General features: G+C 42.0%; 2 protein-coding genes across 4 annotated transcripts in view; one reads left to right on the plus strand and one right to left on the minus strand.

Annotated features, from left to right (window-relative positions):
* LIFR (LIF receptor subunit alpha) overlaps positions 1-7,782 on the plus strand; it is a 33,265-nt gene extending 25,483 nt beyond the window's left edge. The window contains exon 19 of the mRNA XM_053932038.1: positions 378-7,782. Coding sequence (XP_053788013.1) covers positions 378-1,016 — 639 coding nt within the window. The 3' untranslated portion in view covers positions 1,017-7,782. The remainder of the gene's footprint in view (positions 1-377) is intronic.
* Positions 7,783-12,996: 5,214 nt separating this feature from the next.
* EGFLAM (EGF like, fibronectin type III and laminin G domains) overlaps positions 12,997-24,380 on the minus strand; it is a 72,849-nt gene continuing 61,465 nt past the window's right edge. The window contains exons 18-24 of one of the 3 annotated variants that reach the window (XM_053932758.1): positions 23,975-24,155; positions 21,624-21,647; positions 19,475-19,553; positions 18,412-18,555; positions 15,803-15,886; positions 14,643-14,746; positions 12,997-14,139 (exon numbers count right to left, since the gene is read on the minus strand). In XM_053932758.1, coding sequence (XP_053788733.1) covers positions 13,985-14,139; positions 14,643-14,746; positions 15,803-15,886; positions 18,412-18,555; positions 19,475-19,553; positions 21,624-21,647; positions 23,975-24,155 — 771 coding nt within the window. In that variant the 3' untranslated portion in view covers positions 12,997-13,984. The remainder of the gene's footprint in view (positions 14,140-14,642; positions 14,747-15,802; positions 15,887-18,411; positions 18,556-19,474; positions 19,554-21,623; positions 21,648-23,974; positions 24,156-24,380) is intronic. The other 2 variants (XM_053932757.1, XM_053932759.1) reach the window with 2 other exon arrangements.

Consider the following 24,380-nt stretch of genomic DNA (forward strand, 5'->3'; position numbering starts at 1 on the left):
GTAACACACCCATATTTGTCAAAGTGTTAGAAGAAGCAGAAAGTATGGAGATCTGCCATATCCCATTATCCTTGTAGATACATTAGTTGGAGATGGGCATGATATTTAAACAGCCTTCAGGTATGGCTTATACAAAGACAAGATTTGGGGAGAGTTCTCGAACACTTACTGCAAGATCTCAAGTCTCTTTAATTTGCATAAAATACTTTTTGCCAGAAAATTATAAACACTTTTTTTTTAAATGTATTGTACTAGTAGTCATGGGATAAGTACGATCCACAAGCCACCAAACTGCTGTAATTTCAGCAACTTGTTGCTTTCGGGTTTTCCAGATCTTTTAGCTTAGTGTCTCCCCCTTCTCCTTTTTCTCATTTCAGGGGAATAAGACACTTAAAACACTGGAAATGAACCCGTGCACCCCCAACAGTGTTGAAGTGGTGGAAACACAGTCTGCAGCTCCAAAGATTGAAGACACAGAGATGATGTCCCCAGCAGCAGATACCACTGTGCCTGAAGATGGTTCCGACTCAGAAATGGAGAACCACGTTGTTGTCTCCTACTGCCCCCCTATCATTGAAGAGGAGATCTCAAATCCCCCTATGGATGAACCTGGGGGGTCATCTCAGGTGGTTTACATTGACATCCAGTCAATGTATCAACCTCAAATTAAACCAGAGGAGGAACCAGAAACAGACTTAGTGACTACAGCGGGCTATAAGCCACAAATGCAGCTGTCTATCAGTGCTCTGAAAATAGAGGGTCATTCACCTGTGGAGGAAGAATTGGATAAAACTGAAGGTTACAGACCTCAAGCAAACACAAACACCTGGAACATGGGCACTCCAGACTCTCCTGGAACAGTTGAAAGCAACAATGAAAATACATCTTTTGGGAGCCCATGTTCAATTAATTCCCGACAGTTTCTGCTTCCCCCAAAAGATGATGAAGACTCTCCTAAACCCATTAACACAGGGTGGTCCTTCACACACTTTTTTCAGAACAAACCAAATGATTAACAGTGAATCCTCATTGCACATGAACCTGCCTTCTGAATAAGCTTTTATTCCTGATATTGTAGAGAAAGGAAGAAGAAAAGTGCAAAAGGCATTAATTATTCTTGGAGACAGTCAGAAGTTCTAGTGAGCTGAATGTTACCATGTGTAAGTTAGTCAAAGTGTTAATATTCCATTGTAATAGAGGCTGAGAGGCCAAAATTATAGCAATTTAGTTATTACTCTAGTAAAATATATTGGATGTAAGGGGTTTTGAATTTACAGCCCCTGATAATTATAGTCAAAGATCTCTGCCTACCTTCACACATTGCTCCAAGATAAACGTGGTCTCATGCAATTTATAACTTGGAAAGATTGCTTTGCTTTGTTGTAGTTGTTATCAACTGTGCAGACTCAAATGATGCAGTGCCAACAGATTTCCTTACTGAAGGTTTAATTTATATAAAATCTCAGCCTTAGACATGGAAACAATGTGGTGGGAAACTGTTGAGATCTTTTACCTAGTTATAAACAAAGAACAAATGAGAGTGCTATTTTTTTTCTTCTCCTGTATGGAAGGTTATTGTCACTGTTTAACACTTACAAAGCAATGGCCATTCAAATCTGTTGCTTTTTAACTAGACACTAATTTCTGTACCTACTGTACAATGTTTATTAAATGTTTGACTCAGGGGTACAAACTTGGGGAAAAGAAGTGTAACACTGATTGAAACCTCAACAAGAGCTGCATAAAGTTTAAAACTTCCTTTAAAAAAAAAAGAACTTCGAATGCTCTATATTTTTTCTATCTTTTGGTTAAAGAGTTAATCTTTCCTAATGTATTGCACTAATACATTTTGTATTTCATAGCTTCTGCTCCAGATCTCCTGCTTTGAAGTGGTACAGTAGTCCATTCACTCTCAGTGTTCAGCAGTCTTTGCACTATGCAGTAATGTAAGCTGTGGGGAAATCTCTGTCTACTCACCTTGGTTGCTGACACAGTTTGGCACATGAAATTAGAGGTAGTAGGACTAGGTCCTTGAGGAGAAATTGCTTTTTGGATGGTCTTTATCGTATTAGCTTTGTATTACCTGCTGCCTGGCTGATCTTTGATTTTAGGCGTCAATCCAACAGGACCTTCTATACAAATCCTACCTGGGAGTACAAGGTAGGATTTCTCTAGTGGCAGGGAGAAACCCACAGAGGTGTTAGTGCCGCTAATTCTACCTCTCCTTTACCAGATATGTGATGCAAAGGAAGCTTAAATTATGTACATTTGTGTGCTTAAAGGAATGTTTAGTTACAATCGTCTTTTAAAACGCTTGTTTTCCCATGTGCATCTCTAAACAACTGTAACTATAACATTTCACTGTGTAAATTTTAGGCTGTGGCATACATGAATTTCACTAGCTTACAGGAAAAATGTTTGAGAATTTACCTGTTTCTTGCTGTAAAACAGTGGGGAGGCATCAGATGTTTAAAGAGCTTGATCTAAAAGGGTCTCCATATAGTTCTAACCATTTTTTTTTTAATCTCCATTTCCTTAGCTACTGTGCTTTGTTTGGGGTTTGGATTGTTGTTTGGTTTTGGGTTTTGGGTTTTTTTAATAAATGAGACATGAGAATGGTTTTCGAAACAAAACAGATAGGAGACTGAATTGGCTTGGCTGCTAGTTGTAAAGGTTTGAGAGTAGACTAGGAGGATAACTTGAAAGACATTTGGTCTCCAAACCAAATGATCTGGCCATCAAAATAAAACCAAGCATAAGGTTAAACATAATCACAGCAATGGGTGGTTCGGTTTCAGAGGCTGACATATCTCTGCCGTCTCCACAGAACGAAAGTGTAGAGGTGTTTCAAAACTGACAAAAAGGCAAAGCTCTAAATAGTTACCATAGTAGGTAACAACTTCCTGTATGTGCCTCCCTGAAGAGTGAACTGTGAAGAAGTGAAGAACAGATTAGTCTGCAGGTCTGGCAGAGTACAAGGTGTCTCTGAAAGAACAGAAAGTGCACATAAGATCCATTTTTTGAGTCTTTGAATTAGCAGGGCTGCACGTGGAATGAAAGGCAGTGCAAAGAGCTGATGTCCATTTGTAACCAAACATGAGCACAAGAGAAGTGTCATAACTTATTACTTAGAACATTAAACTAACACATGAAAGGAAGTAGTTAAGCTTCCTTGTGATTGATAGCTGGGAGGAGGCTAAATCCTAATAGTAACAACTGTTTTTTATAATTATTATTTTTTAAGAGTATTTCTTTTCATTAGTGTAGATTTGGCTTAGTGTGTCCATCTCCTAAGAGGAATTTTAGCTTTTGCTGCTATATGCTTTTAATTGAAAGCAGATGATGTCATGGACAGCGTGTATGGATAGTGGTTAGGGTTTTTTTTTTTAATAGAGCAGTTTCTCAGTGCAGAGGAGCAATCAGTATTGTATGGTAATCCAACTGAAAAAAGAAAACCTCAGAACAGCTGACCATGAAGAATAAGTGGGCTTTTCATATGGCTGTGTATTGCAAGAAATAAAATCAAACTGCAGTTTGAGAGTACTAACAATTTTTAATTTGGAGCCTGGAAATCAGGACAGCTGCAGAGAACACACAGAGTTCTCACAGGAAGCAGTTTAGGACCATTCTCAGTGTTCACATGGTGAATCACTTACACATAAGCATCACATACTCAGGTTTCCCAGTGTGCTCCTCCTCCTATTCAGTAAAGATGACAACATTTTAAATTGCTTCATTTCTTAGTGATTAGGTAAGGAAAAGCTCCACAAATACATGTTCTGCCTCAATGTTGATGTTATAAACTCTCTCTGACCTAATTATTCATCCCTCTTTTTTTTCCTTTTTATTTTTAATTCTTGACTATATACCAGGTATTCTGACTTTCAGGATGCAGGTCAGAAAGATCCTTTAACAGCAATTGCTTCAGTAAGAAAAGTGGGGCAAATGTGGGAGAGACACAGGCTTGTGCAGTATCTGTAGCATCATTATTGCTTAAAAGCTGAAGAGCCAGTAAGCAGTTGTCATTCCAGCACTTGAAAGCTTAGCTGCTTCACCTTTGTCGTTTCCTTTGAGCCTATTCAGTGCTGCCTTTCAAATGCCTATCTCAGATCTTCAGCAGTGAATTCAGATGCATAGGAAGAGGTGGTGTGCTAATGTTGTGATCAACCACCCCTGGGTATGTGGAGCAGTCGAGATGAATGACAAGGACAGTCGGGGAATAGACTTGCTTTCTGAGCCCAAGTGCCATGTTAAACCAGTGAAGCATCTTTAGGAATGTCTTTGAACCAAATGCTCTTTCAAAGCATGGTGCTCTCTCATGGCCTCTAAATGCTTTGATAACACAGTAAGCTTCAGAGGCGATCAGATTCTTTGTACTAGTGCCTTCTAGCTTCCTGAAGAGCCTCTTTGGACAAGTTTTTCTCTGAAAAATATATTAGGAATCCGAAAGTTTGAAGAGCATTTCCTTACTATCCTTTTGTGAAAAATCTTATCCTTTATTGAACATTTATTTTTAGTTATTTTGGATTTTTTACTTCACTTTTTAGAAGAGTAAAAAATGCAGCATTTAAAAAAAAATTATAAAGAACCAAACAAAAAAACAAAATCCAACAACTTCCAGAAGGGATATGACCAGAAGGGATTGTGTCATGCCTGACTTCAGTCCTCCAGGATCAGTGTTTGGAGATGTAGGGTATTAATGCCAAGCAGTTGCTTTCTGAAGAAAGTCGTCGGTTCTGCTGCTTTTTATTTTTGAGCCATGCCTGTCATATGTGACAATTTAAGTTTTGCAATGGATTTTTGTACTGTTCACTGTACGTATGGAACATTGGTCACGTTTGATGTATCATTGTGCACTCTCCTATTTGACACATTCATTATTTTTTGTTTTTTGACATGCACAAGATCTGGGATCTCAGGCTTGTGTTACATTTTGGGATGGTAGATCTGCATGTGATATACCTCACAGAACTACTAGTTAATTTATAAACAAAATAGTAAGCTAATATTACAGGCAGGCAGTGAATTACCTCCCCTGCTATGCAGTGGCTGTATAGGCAGACCTAGAACCCGATAACTGACATTTGCTGTCTTTATCTCTAGTTGCTGCTTTCATGGGTAAACCATTTCCAAAGGGAGCCAGTCGCTGTGTAGTTTGTCATGGCACAATTGGCAGATGCACCTGTTTCTTCATCTTTGGTTTATGTGGGGGACCAGAACTTTACTTTGTTAGTAACTGGCAGCAGCACACTCCAGCTGACCTCGAGCTTTAGGCTGCTCTGAAGAGGCATTTTCAAGTCACATTTTATGTTGTTGTTGATAGGTTCAGCGAGGTAAAGCTTAGTGCTGTGGTATTATTTCCTGTGATCATGTCCTCCAGGACACTCAGTTGAACATGAATAGGAGCAAAAATTAAAGTGATTGGGTGCACTAGAGAGAGAAGGCTAGATAAGGCATCACTCTGAAAAGGCAATGATAAATTGCGTGCTCTGTTTTTAAATAAATACTGCTTTGTAAATAGAATACTTGTATCTCTACAAGTAGATAGAAATATAGTAAAATAATTTGACAGATATTAGAAAAATGTAACATTTAGAGAATGAGATTGCTAGCAAGGCTCTGTGTACCATAAATCTGTGAAGAGCTTCCCATGTAAATAGCATTTTCTGTTCTGCCAGACTTTGATGAAGACTTCAGTGCAAATGACATTTAATATTTATAACACTAAGTCCTAACCCTTTAATGCACACATGTGCTTGCATCATCATGTGCCTAGGTGCATATGGCAGAGGAAGTCAGCTTGCAATTGCCAAAGTGATTTTTTTTGGAGTCCTGCACATGAATATATACCTTCTGAGACAGTTTTGTCTAGAGGAAGCACCTGCTGTCTTTTGCTCCTCCCAACACACTTTGCAACCCTTGTGGTGCAGTGCATTAAGTGATGCCCTGTGTGGACAATGCTCAGAGATGCTGTTGGCAGTATTCGTTGGTTTTTTCCCTTGTCTTTTCCTTAGCCAGCCTGGAAACACAGTCCCAGACCCCAAATGCTAGACAAGGATTCAGAAGTGTTTGAGTGTTTAATTCCCTTATGTTTAAGACTGTCTTAGATATCTCATTAGGAGGTGTAAAATAGTTTATTCCACTACAGTTTTCTTTCCCCTCCCCCATTAATACAAGTCTGGATTTTCCCCATTGTTTCTAAGATAGCCAGTGTTTGTTTCCTTTTTGCATATTGTACAAGCAAACCTCAGATGATATTGGCAGGCTTTCTGTAACTTTATAAGTTGTCCCAGTATTGTGCATGAAAATACTTCTCCCCCACAAAAGGATCTATTAATTCCTTCTGCTTTTACAACTGGAAGAAAAAAACCTCCAGAAGACTTCTGGGTTTTGGAGAGCAGGGGCTTAGCATCCCCATGCAGGTGAGCTGGTCTAATGGCAGGGTATTTCATGAGAGGATGGGGTTAATCCCTCTCCAGTCTCACCCTCCTCTTGTGACAGCACTGTCCAGGTGACTTTGTGGTGCACCACAGCAGATGAAATCCTTGGTTTTCAATGTGATACCTAACAAAATCTCTAGGACAGTCCCAAATCTGCATTTTGACTGAAAGCAAGCTTCAGTGGAAATTTATGGACAACTTCCACTAGGAGGCTCAATACCTTTGCAGATCACTTGGTCTCATGTTGTTCAAAAAGTAGTGAGTAAAACTAACCCAGGAACAAAGCAAAAAGTGAAATTTTCACTTTTACATTATTTGGATTAAGAAAAATTAATAGCTTGAGCAGGGCAAAGTAAAATAGAAAGGTCACACCCTTTAGTAGTTAAAAAAAAGAATCCTTGAACATCACTTTGTCAATGTTTTCTAAATGTGGTTCAAGAATGGCTTTGGAAACATTTTACGTTTTGATAGCATGTCAAAAGTTTGTAAAGCTGGGGATAGCAAAAAGAGAAGACAACTGAATCGTATCATATCTGAAATCCTACTTGAAGATAACAGCAATTTGAACTTTGAGCCTGTTGTGGCACACAAAACATCAGAACTGGTGGAATCATACAGGTCACCTGAAAAAACATATAACATTGTACTATAATGCTGTAACTTTAAACATATACTGTGAATAGGTTCAAATTTTTTTTAGCTCTTTTTATACCATATTTTTTACAGCATAAATAATTTGTTTAGAGATGTTTTTTATGTTCTGTTTTTATGAAGATTTTAATGGACTTTTGTTAAATACTAGTGAAAATATTGTTTGCCAATTCGACATAGTCATCTATAGACGTTAATTCTGAGAATAAATCAGTAGATTGAGCTGAAAAAATAGTCTTCATAACACACTACAACTAGTAAGTCATTCAGCATATTTTTGTTGCTGAATGATACTGAAATTTTCCAGCTTCCAAATCTGCTATTGAAAAATTACTTCTTTCACGATTTTAGCAAAATCATCACAAGGCACTTTAATAAAGCTGTAGCATGCCAAGTAAAATACTGATTCAACAAAGTGTATCAATATGAAAATTGATCAGCTAAGCAGTTAAACAAATGCATGCTTAAAAAAGGAAGCATGGGATCATGTTGGGGATATAATATTTCAGTGTGGCAGTTGACATGTAAGACTAACCTAACACTAAGATAAAACTTTGCATACATTTTAAACCTAGTTTGCTTGCTTGATGTAACTCCTGTTGTATTGCTTGGGTGTCTAAAAGTAAGCATGTGTTTAATTTTGCCATAGTATTGCCATGAAATTTAATAAATATATTTTCTTACACTCTTATTTGTTTTCATATTATTTGCTTTCCCATTTATTTTTTAATTAAGAGTTAAATTCTGCTCATGCCCCAGTACAAACAGAGTTATTTGAATTTTGTGCCAGAGTAAATAACCACAGGATCTAACAAGCACAGCCTTGGCTTCCTGATAGGCAGAGTGGATAGTAACAGGTATTCCCTGAGCAGCTTCTCCTCACCACAAGAGACCCTACCATTTCCAAGGCCCACTGAAGTCCTCCTGTTCTTGCCATACAATGCAGTAATAGGAAAAAGTCCAGGTCACTTACCCATGTCCTCCTTGGCTTGTAGCTCTAACACAGCTGGGGTTTGATATGTGAGGCCACTGCACACCTGGGCTGAGGATGTGCAGACATCAGCCCCTGCAGACTCTGCATGGGGGACATCCCTGTACTGGGATGAAGTGGCAGGATGAAGGGGCCCAGGCTGTGCACTGTGGGCTTGGTTTGGGTGGCACAGGACAATGTCTTAGCATGTTTTAGTGGAACTGAGATGACTAGCTAATGGTCATGGGCCTTATGCTTGAGGCCATTTATGTTTTATTATTTGGTGTCTTAGAGACAGCCAAAGAATTTTGTGGCTCATCTAACCCACAGCACCTTTTCCTGGCAATGATACCTGAACTTAGCAATGTGTGTAATGACAGATGGTACACCACAGCACATCACATGAAACCATCATGGCATGGTGGCATTCTGCTCTCTATCTCTTTGGAGGCATCCTTGAAAGTCAAAGTCAATTCCTTGCTTCACAACAGCAGATTGGTGCAGCTTGATGTGACAGCAACTGGGCAGGGTGTGGGAGCTCCTCTAAGCACTGGGGAAATGTGGGATTAAGGACTTTTAGTGGGACTGAAGAGTACTGCTCTGAAAAGACACTTAGAGCTGTGGAAATGAGGAAAAGCTTAATTGTTCCAAAAGTGAAACCCACAGCTGCCCTCTCCAGCCCTGCTACTGTTCTGGTCAGAGCAGGGACACCAGGGAAGAGTTCCAGATAGGTCTCACTCCATCATATGTGTCTCAAGTCTAAAAGAACTAAGAGGATGATGGCTTTGCAATATCTTCTGAAGATACTGCATGTGTTCAGATATAGCTCATTCAATGTCTAGCAAAACCAGGTTAATCCAGTTGGGCTCCTGGGCAGCTAAAATGACTAGATACAATAATCATGGAGATACACAACAGCAGCAGCAGAGGACCATGAAAGCAGGAGGTTTTTTTGCAGGGACCATGAAGTATCCCATACATGACCATCACAATGAGAGTGGACAGAGGGAGTCAGACCATCCATGTTTTCTGGCCATGTTCCAGCACACAACTTTATCTTCTATTTGAGTCTCCCTATGCTGCCAGTGCTGGTTGCTCCCAATGTGGCACTGGCTGTAGCATTAAAGTACATGCTCCCCCACATTTGCAACCACAGACAGTTTCTCTCAACACATAAATAAAGTCCCTCTGTATGAAACATTTGTTACCTATTAAAAGAAATCTGTGTTTTGGTAAGAACAATCAGTTCAAATGAAAGCTGCCTAAACATAATGATAAATGGGTGATTCCATTTTTGAATTCCACTTTTCTGACACCAAAACTAAAAATTTTAGAGAGGAAAAGAAAATGGAAGCAAGTGAAATGGTAAAGAAAATATTAGATATTGCTCCTCCCATGTTTTCAAAAGACAGAAAAATTTAGGAAAAATCAGCCACGGCCACAAAAAGTGATGATGTAGGTTGCTACTTAAGAGTCTGCAAAACAAAAAAATTAGTGTGGAAAGCTGCTGTTTTGTGAGATAGAACATGGGGTGTCCGTGCTCTGCAGCTCCATTTCTTCCACACTTCTCCATACATCTCAGTAACAAAAAGTGCTGGAAAACATGGCCTGTGGGGATGGTGTTGAAAGAACTGGCACAGTTGTTTTCCTAGAGAGAAAGACTGAGGGAAGATTTAAAAAGAAAGAGCAGGGGAAGAGGAACAGTGTCATCTTTGTCTTAGTGCACAATGAACAAAGAAAAATGCTGTGACAGTGAATGGATATTCAAAAGAAATCAGAGCAGTTGGTCACAGCACTGCCTGGCAGTTTCCATCACAAGGGATTTGACAAGAGGGTACTCACAGATGAACGAGTCCTGTCCACAGGGACAAAAAGCCAGGACCTTGCAGAGCTGCAGTGACCACAGGTGCTGGCACCAGGCTGTTATTCATGAGTGAAATGCCTAAGTGCAGAATCAAGGGCACAACGTCACAGTGCCTTGTGGGCCCCACAGTGCCCACAATGACTCAAACCAATGAAAAAATTGAGAGGGAGAGGATTGGGGAAGGGGAACACCCCACGCCCCACCACCCAAGAAATAAAATGGTGATAAAAGATATATCTATCTGATGGGATGTGGCTGTTGCTCTCCATGAGTAAACCACGACTGTACCCTATCCAGTCCTTTAAAGTGAGGAGATTTGCCCCTCGAGGGGTGATGCTGTTGTGGAGGGAGCTGAACATGCAGAGCTGGAACAGTACATTTTCCACCCAGTTTACTTTGCTGTGCAAACAGAATGAAAATTTTTTCTCAAAAGGAAAGCCTGGCTGGAAAAATAGCAACTTTTTCCAGGTAGCTATTGCAGGGTAATTCTCCATCCAGGGAATGGGCAACCTACTAAACCTGGCGGCCCCCTCCTCCTCTTCCTCTTCACTCTTTTCCTTCCTGGGGCCAATCTGGGAGGACTGGGATGGAAATGAGCTCCTAGCTGACCCAGGACAAACAAGTGCAGCAAGGATTTTCCAACCACAGGGAGCATTGCTAAGTCTCATCTGGCTTCAGAACCCCTTCACTTGCTTTCTTTTTCTTTTTTCCTTATTTTGCTTTAGGATTAAGCAGATTATACCTAACTTCTGAATCCTAGTAGCTGGTTCCCATGGAGATAGAGCAGTGGAGAGTAGCAAGACATTTTGCCCCGGGCAGAGTGAGGGGCAACCAGGAAGCAGATCTGGCCAGCAGCCAGCGCTCAGCACAAAGCCTGAGTCAGCCCGCCAAAGCTGGCATCAAGGCAGGTCTTTATCCCTACTAAGTCGAATGTTACATGTTTGGGGAATAATGTGGAAAACTAGTAAGAAAAATAGGAACTGCAGTTTAAGGAAGGAGATAAAATTGCAAAGAGAGGTACAAGCTCTTGTGGCTGCTGCCTTCTCTGCTGGTTTGCACAGGTAACTGCAGCAAAAGGGACACGGCTCCAACCGGCAGGACCTTACCCTGTTCAGCACTGGGGTCATGCCTTGCATCTGAGTCAGCCCAAGCTATGAGGAATGTGACTAATAAACATTCCTGGAGACAGCGAGCAGCACATGCAGGCCAGTTCCTGGGAAAATAACTAATCACTTTGCCATGCACTGTCCACCTTTCCTTTCTCCTTCCCTGACCCAGCGTCAGTGGGGTGGATGGCAGAGGGCAGGAGGGGCAGAACCTCCACATGTGGTCAGATGTTCCTGATTTTCTGGTACCTGTCTCCTGCTCAGCCCCTGGAGTGGAAACCACAGAGGAAACCTATCCCCAAGCTTTACCAGGAAGAGTGGAGAGGAGACGTAGATGAGGGACGTTTCTCAGATTGCCTTTAAAAGGATGCAGAAAGGATCCTTTTTTTAACGATTTAAACCACTCAGCATCTTTGCTATTCACGCCTTAACCCCCTGCCCGGCTGGCACCGCACAGCTGTGCTGCCCGTGCTCAGCCTGCACCTCTGCAGGGTGATGTCGCCAGCCTGCCGTTCGCTGCTCTACTTTTTCCACAACAACAGAGGTATTTCCTACCCACACCCCTCCCTCCCCGACATTTCAGAAGAGTTGCTTTTGTTTTGGAGAAGCACCGCCTTGTACCAAAGCGCCCGGTATTCTGCAGTAAATTATCTTAAAATAGAGACCTCTCCCACCAGATGTTTGTCTTGGAACTGGTCTCCAAACCCTGTGACAAAACGAAAGGATGGGAAAGACGAGACATGTAAGACAGAGCAGAGGATGATGCTGTTTGTGGACCATGGTAGAGCCCCATGAACACCAGCACAACATGTCCAGAGGATTAGAGCTACAGCCAGTCAAATCCCCCTACTCTGTGCCAGGTCAGGACAGGTCATTAGCATCTGGAAAATCCCTCAAGCTCATAAGATGTGAATTTTCCCTCTCAGGCAGCTCAGACACGACCCAAGGCTGTGTCAGGCCACGCCCACAGGGCTACACTGAGTAGACAGAAACATCTTCAGCCTCCAGAAATTTTAGTTTTCACTCTTTTTCAAACTCAACACATTTTCATTTTACATTCCAAGGCATCCAATTCCATTTACTTTCGTTTCAAAGGCACATTTGATCTGGTATACTTTGTCCTGCTTTTTCCCAGCCACAAAGGGTTTCTCCTTCCCCATGGGGCTCCAAGCCAAACAAAACTTTGCTTCTCCTGGGAGGAGAGCCATGAGTGTCTCCAGTTCCTCTGCAAGCTGCCCGTGTCTTCTACAAACTTTTTTCCTGAAGTATCATTTGAACATGGAGCAGCGCACAGGTGCACATCACATGATGGCACCACCACTTTTTTTTTTTTTTTTTTTTACTTTCTGTTTCTAATAAGTGCCTGCATTTGTTTTTGACCACTGCTACTTCACCTACAAGGAGCACAACATCTTTAGCCTAAGAGATGTGCTAAAGGGTGTCCCTTTAGCATGCAGGACAGGAGCTGAGGTGTCCTTGGCAGGAATTTGCCTGTACCGTTATCTAGATTTGCAGTCGGTGGGATGAATCTAGGGAATATGTGTGAGCTCTCAGGGGGGCAGGAGCACTCTGGGCACAGTAAAAATGCAGCAGAAACCACCTCATGTCCATTGCTTTCACCACATCAGGTCCTTTCAGCTCACAGGCATTCAGATGAGCCTGTGCCCCTGAGGAAGTTTGTGGCTCCCCTGCCACAGGCATGTGGCAGGCTGAGGGGTGCCCTGCAGCATGGTTGGTCTCTCTTTCTCCCACCAGCCCCTCCACAGGCTCACTCATCCACTTTGAACAAAGAATTAAGGAAGAAAAATCTCCAAGTTATGAAATTCTGGACCACTCTTTCAGTGTTTCAACAGCACTCTGCCTGCTTAAATTACACTTTGGCAATCAGGTTGCATAAGTGCTGCTCCAGTGCCCAGAAAACATAACATTTTAAGAGGACTGTGACCTTCCAAAGTCTCTTGCAATACCTGTTCTCATTTTTCTAAAAAAAAAAAATGAAATTTATAATACCACAGTAGCAAGTATTTGCTCTTTTTTTCCTAATCTTTTAATCTGTTTAAGACAGGAAAGCTTCATAATGTACAATTTTAAACTGTCAAAATTTACAGAACAAAAATAGTCAAATGTAAAACTGGTCATAACTCACAAATATCCCCATTAAAACTGTATAATACAGACATTAAGCCACTGGCCACTTTTCTATTTTTAGGAAAGTGTGCAAAGAGCTAACTGTATAGTACATGTAGATGTTAAAAGTGATGCCATGTAAGCAGGTCTGCTGCTGCTATAAAAAATAGACAAGTATAAAATTACTTCTACAAAATTGGTTCATTTTTTTGTTGCTTGTAATAAAAAAGTAGACTTGTAAGAACCTTCCTCCTCCACAAACAACAATATTTTGAAACCAGTCATTGTAACTGTTATCCTGTTACACAGGATGAAACATAACTTAGCTAAATCAGACAGTGCTAAGGAGAACTGCTTGTTCCAGGACCTGCATGTGAATGCAGAAATATGCTGCCCAATGGTGTTTTTGTTGAACAGCACAGTCACTGTATCACTGCAGGGTAGGATGATTTCAGGTGTTTCAAGATTGCTTTCTCTGATACTACAAAAGATAACCTAAGGACCACAAAACAGCGTCACTGAGCTATTCATAATATCACACTTTGTCGTTTGCACTGATGCACAACCTTTAGCATTCACTAAACACTTAAGGGGTAGAGGGCATGGTTCATACACAAAATGCTTGATTTTCATTTGGACAGGAAAGGAGAGGGAATGAGAGAGGAAAAATGTTCTTTTGTTTTTCTTGGTTTTGGATTTCCCTTTGGCTTTGTCACCTTCCCAGATGGCAAACATGGTCTGGCTGTAGAGGACTGCATCAGCCAGCTCTCACTCAGCCACACACACAAGCACATGATGGGTCCTCAGCACCGGGATTCCTTTCTTGTCACTTGGTCCCACACGTGTTGATGTTCTTCCCATTGGCAGCATCCTCCACCAGTGAGATGTGGTAGTCAGTTGAGAGCGTGAGGTGGGAGATGCAGCCCACCAGCCCCCGCAGGTACTGCCGGTTCGTGTGCAGGGCAATTTCCTTCATGCCACCTGCGGGAAAGGCAGCTGTCAGTACCAATACGGGCATCTGCTCCTGCTTGGCAGGCTGCACACCCAGCAATGCCTTTCCTAGTGCACCTCAGAAGGGAATTTTAACTTATAGGTTTCTCTGTGTTGTTTTAAGTAACATTTTTAAGCACTTGAAACTACAGAGGGGATAAGCAGGAGGTAATGAATTAGGACACTAATTATTTATTCCAGAAATTGTAGCATCAGTAAGAGCTGAATCAGCTTGTGCCCAGGTGTGGGGTTTCTAGCTGCCTCTTGCTGCTTCTCTATGTACATGCCAGGAGTACCACTGGGTGTCCTATAGTGCTCGTCCCTTCTTATACCATTCCCCCATCCCACTCAGAGAGTCCTCCTCACATAAAACAGGCTGTGGCAGACTAGAAGCTGCTGTGTGACACCTCCACCAGGAGCTGGACAGAGCTGGAAAGCCCTGCCTTGCAGCTCACCTTGCATCTGTGTCCTGAATGTGAATAAGTAGCACCCACCTACATAGAGATCTCCATTGATATTTAACTGCCTCATCTTCCCAGGGGATTTACCGGTCCTGGCACCATAATCGTCCACGGTTACTTTGCCAGACTGTCCATCTCTGAAACAAAAAGCAAACCACTCTTGTTCATCCAGCCTACAATCAGACGGGAGGAGGAGCAGTGGCATTTTCCACTCGCCAGGAGACCAGAGCAACTCAGAGCTTAGCTGGAGTCATGGTGAAGGCTTGGAAATGGGAAGCCCCACAGAGAGACACAATGTACTATGGCCATCCAGACTTCCCAGGTTTTAGGATTTTTTTTTACAGATGTCCTGCAAAGTGTCCTGCAAAGTATGCAGGACACATTTGCAGAGCAAAAAGTGCTGGAAAACAATCAAATTGGACAAGTAGGGGACAGAGGGGATGGGCACATTCTGACCTGTTGTTAAAAATCAAATGTAATGTTAAAAGTTAACAGCAGAAGCTTCAACAGCAGGGAAAAAATGAGCAAGCTAAGACTTACTTTTAGGCAGTTTTGTTTCTCACTAGAGCCATTTTACATATGGTCAATGAGAGTATTAACAGAAAAGCTACTTGATGGGTCCTGTTCTCACTGAGTTTGGTAACAAATTGTGCTAAATATCTGACTGTGATTTCCAGGGAATCAACCTCTCATGAAGAGAGAGTATGCTTTCCCTGCTGGACACAGTTGCCTCCCATGAGGTAATGAGTTATAAATATGAGTCATATATACACTGTAAAATGTCTGCACCTCCTCCAAATAGAAAAACTACGTTTACACTGTCTGTGCTCCAATGCTTGTGCCAGCCCACAAAATGCTCACCAGGGAATTTTAAAATGCAGACATTAAAGAAAAAATACTCTTAACCGAAATGGTATATGTTTATTAGAATGTCTGTCACAGCCCCAGAATAGCCCTGCATGACTTTGGCAGCCTGCCTTGGGCTATGCCGAGTTGGCACTGTCACCTCAAATACAGCAGTCTTTGTGTACATCATCCTGAAACAGCCAAGCTGCTAACAGTTCCACTCCTAAGCGAAGTGTGAGTGTGAAGCTGCAGTCATTCACACCCCACCAGCACCCAGACATGCCAAACCGCATCTTTAATGGCAGGGTGGCTCCCAAGTGCCTCCCAGATGAAGCCTGCCCACTTACCGAACAGCTTTGACTCTGTGCCACCGGCCATCGCTGAAAGAGCCGTTCACCCTGATGGAAGCAATACCACTTCCCAGATTGTAGCTACAATTAAAAAAATTGAAATGTTACTGCCTTCCTTGAAAGGACCGTTTGCCTGCCAAGTTGCTCAGGCATCCTTACTCCCTTTTGGCTCAGATTTTGGGGCAATCAGTGGAGTCCTTTGGAGTCCCAGCAGCATTGCTCTTATTTTGTAAAGTCAGTCTCACGGACAAGCAGGTAAAACTCCCTGAGTCAGAGTGGGTACCATCACCACCTTCCCATGGGAGCAAGAAGAGAGCCTCTGCATGGCCATTCTTCCCCAAAGCAAGGGATTATGAAGTCAGTGATCTACAGTTCTTTGGCCTAGTGGGAGACCACAGTGGGGATTTGCAAATATGGTTAATAAATAAATTTTTACAAGAGCAAATAAGCATGCAACCTATAACAGATCTACAAGCCATCTGAAATATAGGGAAGGTTGAGACCTGTGATGTTAGAAAAGGTGAAGTCTAATAAATGCAGCCACTTCAGCTACTACTCTATTTCTTTGTGCTTGCTTCTACTAAAAAAAAACTCAGCAGATATAATGTCCCCATCATGTTTACACTTCAGGCATCTTAATTTCTTGGTCCCTGAAGCTTGGGCCAACCTTAACAAAAGAGAAGTAGCTGCTACAGCACAGTGAGCTATTGAGTGCTCCGGATGAACTAGCTGCTGCTGGACTTCAGCCTGTACAAAGCAGGAGGGATTAAAGCCAACATTACTATCTCTCCAAAAAAGACTGAACATGGAAGGAACTCATGGCCAGGGTGAGATTCTCAAGAACAGCACATTAAACTGTGGGCTGCCAGAGCAAACTGGTTACCCTAAATTTGTTTCTTCTCCAGGGGTTTAAGTGAGTCTCAGGTAAACATTCCCTTTTACCCAGGATGCAGACACAAGCCTAGGTTAAAAACAACAAGAGGATTTGGGTGTTCAGGATTGCATCAAAATGTTAGACCTTTGATAACAGAAATGAGATACATATCCCTAATGAATCTCCCTACAAAGCTATCTCCCTACAACAGTGAAATAACCTTTGACAGAAGCAGGGAGCAACAGAAAGAATTTATAGCAGCAAGTACACTATACAGGGAATAAAGCCATAGAAAATGGGAAAGTAAAAGTGTGTTTTGGATTTCAAATTGGATCAGAACACAGACATCTAAACGGGCTGCAGGAAAATTCTTCAGATAAAGTCACAGCCCTGATAGTTTCTTGACTTCACCTATCAAAAGGTGAAAATGTAGCATGAGGATCAATCTTTCAAAATGATTTTTTAATGCATTTTTCCTTTCTCCATCTTCTTTGATGCTCCCCTTCAGTAAACAGTTATTGCTTATGTGGGTTTTATTTTGGTAGTTTAATTTTTCACCTTCCTAAATGCATGTGGAAGGTATTTCAGTAAAATTGAGCTGGTTTGGTTTAAAGTCTTTGACTATCATCTTCTCTGGGGAAGAGCAGCAACCTAATAAAAATTGCACTGTGTTTCAGAAACAAAATAGAGTGGCCACTTACTACCATGTGTCTTAGAAAGACAGTCCCTCCCAAAGACATTTAAACAGTGCACCACTTCTGCAGAGTCAGTTCCTTGTTTATAAAGCAGTGAGGAAACTAAGAGTTTTTGCCAAGTTAGCCACTGTTAAATCATATCAAAAAAAAAAAAAGCTTAAAATAAATTAATTTAAATAGAAATATGCTACTTATCTCTACATTCATTGTAGCAAAGAACAGCCAGTTAAGTAAAGCAAAAAAAATTATTTTAAATAATAAACTCTCTGCTACATTATCGACAGTGTCTCACAACAATCCATGATAGTGATTGCATCTGTGGTTTGCTGTTTCAGTATTTGCCTTACACAACCTAAAGGAGCACCATGAGGAAACACAAGGCTTTCAAAACACAGGAATCCCAAAAAAGCACCACGCAAAAACTTGCACAGGGTGTGCCTGAGTGTCTGCAAGGGAGAAACAGATGCTGGAGCAAAACCCCAGCATTTCCCAATACTTCCCAATTTCACCATTTTGACAGCAGTATTACTGCTTAATTAAGTGATTCTGTAGATGGTGGCAGAAACAAAGTGTGGTGACAGCTGTGTGTGTGTCACACGGCTGGATATCTGGGGGTTTGAGGTGGTGGAAGCCCTGCTCCTGTGTGCACTGTCTGGCAAAGAGTAAGCCCACAGTGAGCACTGGCACCACCAAAGTTTGTCCTCGACCCCTGCCAGCCCCACCCTGCTCTGCCTGAGATAGATTTAACAGGCATGTTTAATAGGCTTACCAAGAGTATTCATCCCCTCATAAGAAATCTTTCAGAAAATCACAATAAAGCCCTGATGTTTGAAAAATTGGGAAAGAATGATGCAAATCTTGCAGCACATTACCTCTTCAACTTACATCCTCTCCCAGACAGCAAATGAGACCCATCATTGAACAAAACTTTGAGGATGAGAGTGTCTCACACTGTGCCAAGGGACAAGTGCACTGTATGTGTTGTAGCAACTCCCTTGAACTCTGTGTGTTACACAAACAAGGAAGAGAAAGTTTACCTGAATATTAATGCTCCCTCCTGAAGGCCTAGAGAGATGAAATCACTGTTAGGTCTCATGGGGCTGTTTCCCCTCCACATCAAAAGGCCTTCCTTCATTGTGGTTTTAAACCTCATGAAAACATTCGTTCTTGTTCCTGATACCCTGTTTAATGCAGAACAAGGAAATAATAGGAAAATACTAAATTGTGCCAGTCTTCTTTCAAAAAAACATAAAAGATGATGCAGTATTTAGTCTCTGCTGGTCTGGTGGGTTACTGTCCTGCAACTCATTTACATGCTGATTTGTGAAGTATTCTGGCTCAAATCCTCATTTCCATCGTTTCAGAGTAGGGGAATTTAACTCCTCTCTCCAGAATCCCAAACACAATAGCTGCCAGGTTATTCCACACAAATAAGAGAAAATCCTTTTTCTCCTCTAGCCTAGTGTAAAATCCAGCCCAAAAAGCAGATTTTGAGAATGCTCAGTAAATATGATGCCCTCAGAAGCCAGTAGAAGAAGCATAACAAGGGCAAATCAGTAAGTCCCAGTAGGTGAGAGGTACCAAATGGCAGGTGAGGACGCTGGTGAACCCTTCTCTACTCTGTGGCTCAAGTAAAGGTAGATGGAGGAATTTGTTGAAACAAGCCAACATTTGCTGGAATGTGGGGATGTTCTAGGATACAAAGCAGTCAAAAAAGCAGCTTTGAGGATCTAAATGTTAGGCTAAAGCAGGAGTTAAAAAGGAGTTAAGGTCTCTTTTGAGACATAAGCTCTATATGTCTGTTTGCCCTCAGGGAAAAACCAGTCCCTCTCCATGCCAGACACAGGTGTGCTATTTCTTGATAGGCTGCAAGATGCTCAATTATAATAAACTAAGCCACAAGAATATGCACTTAAAATGTACTTTCCCCTGAAATTTAAAAATATGGCAAAAATGCAGTTAGAAATATTATAAATACAGCTTAAAACATGTACATATACTACACTCTCACAGATAAGGCTCCTAACATTATAACATTTAAGAAACAGAATACTTAGGTCCACATTAGGAGAATACTTAGGTCCAAAGGAGATACATTACCTTTTCAGGATATCTGGATTATCATATGTGAGGTAACTGCGACCAATAAATTGTGGGATTTCAATTGCTTCTGTAATGGCTGAGGAGTAAATACAAAAAAAATGAAGATGAGTGTCAGATAGCTGACTTGGAAATGAAAGGGAAAAAAGCAACAAGACACTTTTATTGATTTACTCCTGCAGTGGCAGGTACCTACCAGTGGCACAGAACCAAGCTGAACCCACACTGCTTTGCAAAAAGGCTCTGCCATATTTACCTAAATGTCAGGGCAGTAGTTAAGGGAGTTTAAATGGCTGACAGTCCCTCTGCTTACAGCCTCCATGTCAGGAGCCTAACATATTGCTACACCATAGATGCTAGTGCAGAAAATTATGAAGCATTGGAAAAACATTGCAAATTTTCTCTTTACCCCCATTTCTACATTCCTTGGTTCTCTATGTGGTTCAATGCTCCCTCTTGCCAAAGCTTATGCATTAACCACCTTTGTTTATAGACTAAGAAATTCCTCCCCAGCTGCTAACAGAGCACCATATGCAGAGCACATTAGGGACCTCTCACCCTGCGAAGGGAGGCTGAGAGGCAGCACACACAACCTGTGAGCTCCCTGTTTTCTCTTTCAGTGTCTGTGACTGCACTGAGTGGCTGCTGCCTGCTCAGAGCTCACCCCTGGGGTGCAGTGGGGGTCAGGCTATCTCCAGGGATCAGAGAGTTACGGAGTCCAGAGTCCCAGATCACTTTAGTCTATTGAAAACAACTGGGACTATGCTAAAGGCTGCATGGCAGAGGCTGTGGAGCCCTTTGGTGTATTCAACACTGCAGAGCAGCCTTGGAGGTCATTTTCTGTGTCCCCCATACAGCATTTCTCTAGGGACGGTCCCTATGGTGTATGGCTGGGACAGTGGCAAACATTGCAGCCAGAACTGGAGTTGGTGCACTGCTGCCAAGAAGACTTTGGCAAAATAACTCAGCTGTGTGACATAAACCACAGAACATCCCTGATACAGAGCCCTTCACCAGGCTATGAGCACTGGCCCAAACAGATTTTTTTGTTGAGTGAACATCCTACAGTTTGTTGCTGATGTCCCATAACTAACTGCTGCATTAATATAAGCCAGTTGTATAAATTACTTAAAATAGATGCCTTCATCCTATTTTCTTACTGAAGAATAATCTCTTCAACCCACAGCTAATCCCATCTATATAAATTTCAAGCTTTCCAGGGCAAGGATGCTTGCTTTCTTTATGCAACACAGGGTCTGGCTGGGCTTGTAGAGCCCACTGTGACACAGATATGCAACAATTGGTGTAGTCTGGCAGTGAGCAACAGCAATATGAAATTTAGCTCTAGGTGCCAAGACTGAGAATTTTAGATTGTGATGAATGACTGTTTTCATCCATAGTGAAATCAGGAAAGCTGCCTAATGTACCTAAATAAACCACCACAGGCCATGTCCAGCCTGCAGTCTGCCAATGTCATTGGAAGATTACAAAAGTTGTGTTACACTGGCCAAACATTCCTCAGCAGGTCTGACACTTCCTGCACTGGACAGTCTCTGATGGCAGCAGAGCATGAAAGGAGCCCTTGTTCCCCCATCACATCCTTCACTAGAGCCCCACTGCTCTTGCCTTCAGCAGGGGAAGGTGCCCATGTCATGCAGCAACCTTTGCCTGTGCCAGAGTACTCTGATTTCCTCTAGAGAGCTTAGTGGGCATTTACTTGCTCTTTAGCAGTACCCTTGATGCAGCCAGGATCTTTGCAGCTGGAAGGGAGCACAGACAGTAAGGAGATCTAGGACTTCACACCTTCATTCTTTGCTCATCACAATTCAGCAAACAAGCACCAAAGCTCTCATGCCAAGTAGAAGTGAGCTCTGGGCTGCAAGGCAGCCTGAAGTCACACCATAAAACACTCAGCCAGCTGCCTGGCCCTCTGCTCTGCAAATACTAGAACCAGCTCTACAGCCACTGTTCTGAGCTTGGCAAATGCTTTGGATGCAGTTTGAAATATCAACAGCACAATGTTTAAGGAAGTACTATATAACCTTAGAAAATATTTTGGCTGACAGAAACTTGCCAGGCTTAATGGAAACCCAGCATCAAGACAAACACACAATGACTGAGCAGTTCTCACATAATTTGCAGTACTTACTGTTTAGGCAGTAGCTTCCACACTCTGCAGTGAGTCAGCACAAAACAAAACAAAAATATTCTGGGTTTATTATTCTGAAGCATAAAAATCTCCTCTAGTCCAACTTCAGGCCCACTTTTCTGTAAATGTGTAATCTCCCACCTACCATTTGCATAAGTGACTACAATCACCTGTGAAGGCAGTACTGTTTTCATTATTGGTTTGCACCAAATATCTGTATTTGTCTGCTCAAAACAGACTAAGGAACAGACAGATGGGACCAGCAGCAAATCCTTCTTCTAGTCCTGCTTGTGGTGACTCAGTGATTCACTAGGTTTTACACAGGGATCAGCTCTAGCCAAGGGAAAACAAATGTTTGCTGTTCTATTCCATTTTAAAGTATAAAAATACCTTTAGCACTCCCCAAGCTTGCACAGAAGATATAAAACCTAGCAATGCCAGCAAAAACTCTATTGAATCTTCAGCTAATGATCCATTACAATATGAATCAATATCTCATATACTTCATGCCAGTATTACTTGAGTTTTTAAGTGGTGTGTGTAATTTTGAAGAATGAGGTTCGCTGCCTCAAAAGCACTTTGCTTTTTGAGGTTTTTTACAGCAACCTACCACCAAGAAGGATGGAGACAGCACCTTTACCTCACATACCTTCTGAGTGCACTAACCAAAACCCTGTTGTGAAACAGAAGTGGACACAGACTTCCATCTCACCTTAACAATGTCTACACCCCAACAGAGACACAGGTAAGGATTACTTTGAGTAATCTGTTTCAGGTTGTTCTCATCAAGGCTGTCATGGACTGAGGTTCAGGAGCAAATCCATGCTCTCTGCACATCTATCAGAAAACCCTTCAATTTTTGGTGGCAACTGAGTCTGCACAAGTGCAGGGAGGTTCAGCTGCACCTGAATAGGAGCCACAGGTACCAGAAACAGAAACCAGGTGGCTCATGCTTTTCGACACCCTTAAAAATGAATAAAGATTAGATTCACATAGGAAGCAGCACCCAGGATCTGGCTAAGTCACAGCCAAAAGGTGCTTCAGACTGTCTCTGAAATCCTGGACACCCACTGAGGTGACAACAGGGACGATATGCCAGCCAAGTGGCACCACTGCTGGCACCATGAGCTCAGACACTGTTCCCTGGGCTCAGCACAGGCCAGGAGCTGAGCAGTGGTGAGGAGCTGTGGCTCCAGCACTGCGCACCAAAGGGGCAGGCAGTCACACACCCAGGCTGCAAAGCATTCCCTTGAATGACTGCCCTTGGATATGTGTTGTACTGCTGCAGATACCATCTTGAAGTCAGAAATTTAGCACCATGCACATACCTAGAAAGTCAAAATCCCAATTCTCCTGCCTCCCTGCAAAAAAGTCAGGGTAAATGACGTTGTTTCGGCACATAGTTAGACTGCAACAATGTAAGCAAAGGGGTTTCTTGCATTGCATTTTATTATAATGCTTTTGTTCTAAGATATTGTCTGTTTTAAAGAAAAGGTCAATATATTCATTGCAATTTAACCAAAACCACTACATTTAACTTTGAAGTTTATGACTGTGAGAAATGAAGCAGTGGGTGAAGACAATAATGTCAGCCAGCTCTTTTGAACTGAGTTTACTGTTATATTACAAAACTTCCCCTCAGGAATTTTTTAAGATCAAGCTTGACAGAAGCTAAACGACACCATCTAGCGGAATAACCCAAAGCGGAGTTTTTAAACGCTTTTCTTGCAATCTTATCCCTTTCCTGAATCTAAGGTTTGAACTATTACAGTGGCTCTGAAGAAAAGAGAGTAATGTGCATGTGGATGAGTTTTCCTCCTTGGTGGTCTCCTTTGCCCCACCAAAGAAGGATCTCTGCAGATGGTGAAATCTCCATCAGAATAGCAAGTGCCTAAAACAGGAGCAGACCTTTCTGTGTGTGAGAACAGCGCTTGCTGTCAGCTGTATGGAGGATAAAATTACAAGGGTTATCCATGCTCATGCTTCAAGATGTAACACAACTGCTGGCTGGAGGAATCTGGCAGGAATTCCCCCTTTGCACGGCACTGCACAATTAGGGACATGCACGAAGTATAAGTGTTCAGTGCCTTCAGTGCCGCTCACCACAAGCGACTAGATACCAGGTTGCTATCTATGGATCCTAGCCCTGTGCTGGGATAACAGTTACCACATTCCTGAATAACAAAACAAATTCTTCCCTAGATACATGGAAAGTGCACAGATGAAAGGGGAGCTCTGGCCTCCAGGGTTTCTATTTAAAGGCATGTGTACAGCAGCAGTTGTAGGTGCTAAATCTTCCTTATTTTTGTGATCAGCTCCAGATCCCTGGGTTGATATCCAGCCATTGTTACCTTTTTGGCAATGTTGCCCATCGAAGCCCAGGGGACAGTCACATTCATAGCTGTCCTTCTTGGGAATGCAGGTGCCTCCATTTGCACATGATGAGGTCACACAGGGGTGGGCAGCATTTGCTAGGTTGATTCCAAAAGTGAAATCCTGTTTCACATCAATTGTCCGGTCATTCAAGATAATCTATGTGGTTAAGGAAAAAAAAAAAAAAAAAAAAAAAAAAAAAAAAAAAAAAAAAAAAAAAAAGAGATGTGCAAAGACAATGTTAAAGATGTTAAAACTTCCAAATCCTGAGTATCCTACTGCTAGTTAGAAGATTCCTCTGAAAAGCTTCAGAGAATCAAACCCTATGCTTGTGTGTTTTCCAGTTGCAGAGGTCCAACTTTTGCTCCCCCTGATCCAGTGGAG

The sequence above is a fragment of the Vidua chalybeata genome, chromosome Z (genome assembly GCF_026979565.1).
Source record: "Vidua chalybeata isolate OUT-0048 chromosome Z, bVidCha1 merged haplotype, whole genome shotgun sequence".
Lineage (NCBI taxonomy): Eukaryota > Metazoa > Chordata > Aves > Passeriformes > Viduidae > Vidua > Vidua chalybeata.